Here is a 6,880-nt window from a genome sequence, read left to right on the forward strand (position 1 = left end):
TGTTCTCCTATGATTTAGGCTCTTCCTAATTCTCCCGGCTCCTGTTCTCCTATTATTTACGCTCTTCCTAATTCTCCCGGCTCCTGTTCTCCTATGATTTAGGCTCTTCCTAATTCTCCTGGCTCCTGTTCTCCTATGATTTAGGCTCTTCCTAATTCTCCCGGCTCCTGTTCTCCTATTATTTAAGCTCTTCCTAATTCTCCCGGCTCCTGTTCTCCTATGATTTAGGCTCTTCCTAATTCTCCTGGCTCCTGTTCTCCTATGATTTAGGCTCTTCCTAATTCTCCCGGCTCCACTTCTCATATGGTTTAAGCACTTCCTAATTCTCCCGGCTCCTGTTCTCCTGTGGTTTAGGCTCTTTCTAATTCTTTGTTCCTCGGTTTTTTCGCCCGTCCCCTTTCCTCCCCAAAGTGTTGAATTTCTTTCTGGACAATCGGTGGGGCTTCAACCGAGAGCGCCTGGCCATCAGCAAGGACCAGCGAGCGGTCCGCAGCGTCCCCGGCCTTCCCATGCTGTTTGCCGCCGAGCGTTTGATGACCAGCTGCCACCTTTCCGTGGATCTGGTGATCGGCGACGTGGCGGTCACCCAAGGACGCAGCTACTGGGCCTGTTGCGTGGATCCCAGCTCCTACCTGGTCAAGGTGGGCGTGGGGCTGGAGAGCAAGCTGCAGGAATGGTTCCAGGTGCCCCAAGACGTGGTGAGCCCCAGGTGAGCAAACGCTTGGAACAACGGAGAAGGAATTCAGTTTAGAACTTGTTCAAGTCACATCTCCGAAGATCTAGAATGGTGTTTCTCCAACTCGGCAACTTTTAAGACAGGTGGACTTCACTTCCCAGAATCCCCAGCCAGCTTAAAATGGCTAATTTACAGAAAACTTTAATCCAGAAAGTGTAGAGTTAAGGTACCACATTTTGGGTGGAAAATTAAACAGGTGGGTCGTCGTGAAAGAGATGAGACTAAAAATTGGGGGCTCCTTTTGCAAAGTGGGGTTTAAAGGGAGTTTATTGAGGTAACATTTTACCCCAAAGGTGAGGGACGGCCAGTTCCTCTGAACACCGGCATTTTCGGAGTGGCATCTCCAGGCCCCATTGAAATTTGGAGAGAGAATGGTGATCCACGTGTAGCCCCCAACTTACAACAATTCATTTAGTGACCATTTGGACTGAAAAAGCGGCTGTTTGTCACACTTACAACCGTTGTGGTCACGGGATCAAAATTTAGACACTTGGAAACTGGCATGTACTTAGGACGGTTGCAGACTCCCTGGGGTCAGGTGATCCCTTTTTGCGGCCTTCTGACAAGCAAAATCAATGGGGAAGCCAGTTTCACCTCATAACCGTGTTACTAACTGAGAAGCTGCAGCGATGCAACTTAATAACCATGGCAAGCGAGGTCGTAAAATGGGTCAGGCCTCGCTTAACAACGGCCTCATTTAGCGAGAGAAAGCTTGGGCTCGTAAGTCAAGGACTAACTAACCCGTAATTGGTTTTACTCTTTTTGGGGGGGGGGGGGCTGTCAAAATTCACGGAGGTTTTGCTGTCCTTCCAAGAATCTCTCTTCTACCTGTATTTGTTGTTGTTGTTGTTTTCCCGGCTAAGGTACGACCCGGATAGCGGCCACGACAGCGGGGCTGAAGACACCACGCTGGAGTCCTCGCCGCCCTTCGCCTTCCTGACCATCGGCATGGGCAAGATCCTCCTCTCCCACGGGGTGTCGCTGACCTCCCGGGATCCCGGCAACTCCACCGTGCCGTTGCCTCCTCGCGTCGGCATCTGTCTCGACTACGAGCACAGCAAAGTGGCGTTCTTCGACGCCGTCTCCTTCCGCAGCCTTTGGGAGTGTGGGGTAGACTGCTCGGGTCCCGTCTGCCCGGCCTTCTGCTTCATCGGGGGCGGCGCCTTGCACCTTCAAGAGCTGGTGGTCAACCGTCAGGAACGGAAAGTCACCATCAGCGGCTTCTCCAAGCTGGACTGAGCTTGCCGTCGGCCGATTCTGAGCATGTTCGGGGAGAGGATCAACCAACAGAGGGGCCTTGGGGGGGGTGTGCTTCAGAAGGGTGGTCCAGATAGCCTCTCCAACCCCTGCTTGCGGGAAAAAAAATGAAAAAATATCTCTAGCGATGGGGTGAACGAGCAGAGAGGGTTTCGGCGATAGGAACAGGGCAGAGCATCTGTTGAGCAATGCTGCCCTCTAGTGGATAGGCGAACGTCCAACAGATAAGAGTTTCATTCTGATGGTGGGGGTGCCCTTTTCCCGGCCAGCACCCCCTTTAAAAAAAAACCCACCCCAGCTGTGGGGATTGACAGCAGTTTCCACCCCACAGAGGGGAATTTTTAAAAATATTAAAATATCCATCTCTTTGTTTTCTTCTTCTCTTCTTCAGTGTACCCCCTAAACTTCCGGGGGAAATCCAGATTTCCCCCCTCCTCCTTTTGCCCCTGTCCGGGGCAGGAATCTCAGTTGAGAAAAGACAAATACGACATCCCCCCCACCCCCAAATTCTTGTTTGGAGCATGGCTGAGTTTGGAATAGCGTCTAATGCCTTTCCACCCTTTTGTGATTGAAAAAGATAAAAAAAAGATTGTAAAACGCCATCTTGAATGTCTCCTGACCTCTGTCTCTTGACCCGTAGGAGAGTCGGTCCCGGCTGTACTTCTGATGTAGTCATAATTTTAAATTAATCTCTTTTCTTTTCTTTTTTTAAAGTCCCTCGTCACGCTCCTCAAATTCACCGCTCCTGTGTGAATCGCTCCTCCGTAACTCGTTTCCTAATTTTGGCATTTTGCTTTTTAGGCTGTTCAAACGGGAGATTCTGACATGTTATTAGAGTTGGTTTTTTTTTTTCAATAGAACTGGGCCAAAATATACAGATAGTCCTCGACTTAACGGCCGCAACGGAGCCCCAAATTTACGTTGCTAAACGAGACATCGGGCAAGTCAATTTTGCCCTGTTGGATAACCTTTTTGTTGTTAAATGAATCTGCAGGGGTTTTTTTAAGTTAGTAACGTTGTTAAGTTAATCTGGCTTCCCCGTTGATTTTGCTTAAGGTCATAAAAGGGGATCACTTAACGGTGGGACACCAACCGTCATAAGTACGAGTCAGTTGCCAAGCCTCTGAATTTTGATCTCGTGACCACGAGGATGCTGCGACGGTAGTAGGGTGAAAAATTGTTGTAATTTTGGTCACTAAATGAACCGTTATTGTATCATCCCTCAGATGACGCCACGTTTTAAAAATTTCCTAGGGTTTTCGCGCCAGAATTGAGAATAGAATAATATAAGAGAGTTGGAAGGGACTTTGAAGGTCATCTAGCCCAACCCCCTGTTCTGGCAGGAGACCCTATCCCATTCCAGACAAATGGCTGTCCAGCCTCTTCTTAAAAACCTCCGGTGTTGGAGCATTCACAACTTCTGGTGGCAAGCTGTTCCACTGGTTAATTATTCTCACTGTTGGGAAATCTCTTCTTAGTTCCAGGTTGCTTCTTTGGGATCCACCGGATCCCCAGCGCGAAGCTATCGCTGAGACTTGCAAATTGTTTCCAAGCAGGTTTAAATTCATCTTATCCATGGCACGAACTCCCTATTTCCTTAACCCGGAATCAAAACTTCCCTTTTCTTTCTTAAAACAATGCTAGATTCTCTTTCCCAAATCTTCCTTCTCGTACAACTAAACACAACAGTCTTTGTTGTGTGTCGCTTCTTGGTTTCTTGTACGGCGAAGCTAGTTTGACATCCTGAATTTCAGGTTTAGTTCGGAATCCGTTTGATCTTCCACTGTAACAAAGCAGGAGGAAAAAATTGGCTTTCCCACCCCCCAAAAAAACAAGGATTCCCTTGGATAATTTTTCGTCTCCTGCCGTTGCCCGTTGTAAAATGCAAAAATAAAAATAAAAAAATAAAAATCAACCCTAATGGAAAATATTGGCTTCCTCCTCGGGAAGCCGCTCCTGATGCGAATCCTGAAATGTTTTCAGGCCAGATCGCGCAGGGCAAATTCTGCCACAGACTTACGACGGTCTTTTAACGACCTTCAAAGATATGACGGCGCTGAAAAACGGACGCACAGCCGTCCTCGCGTTTGCAACCGTCGCAGTGTCCCCCGGGATTATGTGATAAAAATTTGGGTGCCTGCATTTACAGTGGTTGCGGGTCCCCGGGATCGTGTGATTCCCATCGGCGACCTTCCCAAGTGGCTTCCAATAACCCAGATCCATGGGGGAACCTGGTTTCGCTTAAGGACAACACTGACTTGCTTAACGACCCAGCCCCCCCCCCCAAAAAAGATACGATTCATAACAACCATGATTCCGGTTGCAATTATGGCTGTAAATCAAGGACTATCTGTTATTTGATATTGATCAATCCTTCCCAATTCCTAGACAGCCTGAATGGAAGTTCAACAGGTGCAGAGCAGATGATGGCTTAAACACACAGGGGCGGTGATGTGATTGTGTTTCTGAAAAAGAGGCTGTTTTGTAAGTGTTGAGGTGTTTGTGAAAATATGGTGCCCTGGTAGAATATATCCCTTACACACACACCCTTTAACCCTGTTTTCAACAAAGTTCTTTCTTGGGCCCGGATTTTTATTTGCTTCTTTTGTCTCGGTTCTTCCCAGCGTGCGACGAGAGCAATGCTGGATTGTGTGTCAGTGTTGTGGTCACGAAAAGAAAGGGGGGGGGGTAAGGAAATAAACACTTAACAATGGCAAATTTTAGGGGGCTTGTCGGCGGTCCGTGAAATCGCCCGCGATCTTTCTCAGACCCCGAGGCAGCTTTTGGCGCGGAAACTGGGCAAAACAGCCTCCTCCGCCAAGGACGGCTTGTGAGTTGCGAGTTCGAAATCCAACAACACAATGACAAATCCCTCTAGGTTGGCTCAGAAGAGCCTTCGCCAAATTGGGCTGGGTGGATTATCGCTCCATCCTCCCGCCCCCCCCCCGCCCCAATGTTTCTTTTAATTTATTTTAATTAGCCCCCTCCTGCACTTTGGAGTCCACCCTGAGGACTAGAATCTTGCTTTTTCAAGGAGAGAAACCACACCATCACGTAGAGCTGGCTCGCAACTCTTGTGCAGTCCCTGACCTAGGTTGGAAACGGACCTAGGGGATGGACAGAGAGTCTGATGGGGTAGGAACCTTGCGACATCCCCCCTCCTTTTTCCATGTCTTTGGCCAGATTGTTAACTTAAAAAAATAAATGAATGAATAAAGTTTTAAACTGTTGGGCTTTGATTGAGGTTTTTAAAGGCTTGAACAGAGGTGTTGTTCCAATCTAAGCCAGTAGAGGGCGCCTTGACCCTAAGATTCTACAGAATAAATTCTCTTTTCTTTTTTTTTTTCTCCTCTTTAAGAAATTTGAGTTTTGCTCCAGGAAAAGATTTGTGATTTCGCTTTTTGGGGTTCTTTAAGGCTTCTGTCTCTTTCTGTGTCTTGCTTAAAGCTGTTTGTTGCTGTGCACAGCCATTCAAAGCCACTGGAGCCCCCTCCAGGGACTTGTAGGTCATCTAAAGTTACTGTTGTGTCTCTGGCGTTCCTCTGGGTAATGTCTATTTGTCATACAAATTAATAAGGGAAAATGTTCTTTTTCACTGGGGGAGGGGGCAATAGCCCCAAACAACTGGGTTTGGAGAAGGGAGGGACCAACCAGTAGCTGCTGCAATCCTGGGAAGAATTAAATTTGCAAAGTGGAGTCCTTCGTTCATTCAAATAGCTTTATGTCCTGTCTATAGATGGACTTCAAATCCCAGAATTCCCCTGCCAACATAGATGGACAAAGTCCCAGAATTCCCCACCAACATGGATGGACTTCAGCTCCCAGAATTCCCCACCAACATGAGTGGACCCAAAGGTGCTTTTTCGAGAGCCCACTGGACTCCACAGACGTTCGAGAAGAGTGGACTTCAATTCCCAGAATTCCCCAGCCAGCATGGGTGAATTTCAACTCCCAGAATTCCCTGGCCAAGCATGGATGGACTTCAGTTCCCAGAAGTCACCGTCAACCAGCTCCTGGGTTCGAAAGAGAGCTCCTATCCTGATTTTAAACCTTTGTGGAATGTGAGATGGGCGGCGTAAATACAATAAATCAAGAATAATCTCAGGACAAGCAGGAGATGTTCTTTGCAGGCGGATCTCCACCTCGGATCTGTTTGCCACCCCCTCCGCGGGGAATGTCAAGCCGGGCGCCGTCGGTCTCCGGATCGGAGACAAAATACGCCTTTTGGCTGGACGAGAGAGGCTTCCGCTCGGTTCTTCGGCTTCTGCTCTGCTGGCACATGAGGTCATGCCTGCCAGGACAGTGTGTGACCGCTTTGGGCAAAGCAAGGGAGGGTTGGGATCCTGCCAGCTGCCCTGGTTTGGCCTGGCTTTGGGCCCAAAGCTGCCGGGAAGCCTCCCTCTCTGGATCGCCTTTGGCCCAGAGGGCACGGCGGGGTGGTGGGCTTTCTCTCTCTCTCTATCTCTCTCTCTCTCCCACCGCCTTTTGCTAAGCAGCAAAGGTTTGGCCAGAAAGAGAGAGAGAAAAAAAAGAGGAGGAAATTGAATGGTGCCTTGTTTCCTTGTACACACACACACACACACACACACACACAAGACACTTTTTCTGCAGCCAGACCTTTCCCTAACACTGCCCAAAGTGTAGATATCTACCCAAACTAGGTAAAGGGGTGACTTTACCTCGTTTGGATAATGAAACATCTGCAAGGAATCCACCAAGCCCCTTCCTTCCTCTTCTTCTCCCTCTCCCTCCTCCTCCTCCTCCTCCTCCTCTCCACAATCCCCATTCCCTTCTAGCACTGATCTTCTTCTTCTTCTTCTTCTTCTTCTTCTTCTTCTTCTTCTTCTTCTTCTTCTTCTTCTTCTTCTTCTTCTTCTTCTTCTTCTT

The 6,880-nt window shown here is 48.4% G+C and overlaps 1 protein-coding gene across 2 annotated transcripts in view; it reads left to right on the forward strand.

The window, feature by feature from the left end:
• Window positions 1–1,975, forward strand: part of TRIM46 (tripartite motif containing 46) — a 14,833-nt gene extending 12,858 nt beyond the window's left edge. For both annotated transcript variants that reach the window (XM_015826061.1, XM_015826063.1), the window contains 2 exons: window positions 412–709; window positions 1,600–1,975. In XM_015826061.1, coding sequence (XP_015681547.1) covers window positions 412–709; window positions 1,600–1,975 — 674 coding nt within the window. The remainder of the gene's footprint in view (window positions 1–411; window positions 710–1,599) is intronic.
• Window positions 1,976–6,880: the final 4,905 nt, after the last annotated feature.

This window comes from Protobothrops mucrosquamatus, unplaced genomic scaffold (genome assembly GCF_001527695.2).
Source record: "Protobothrops mucrosquamatus isolate PMUCROS unplaced genomic scaffold, P.Mucros_1.0 scaffold2939, whole genome shotgun sequence".
Lineage (NCBI taxonomy): Eukaryota > Metazoa > Chordata > Lepidosauria > Squamata > Viperidae > Protobothrops > Protobothrops mucrosquamatus.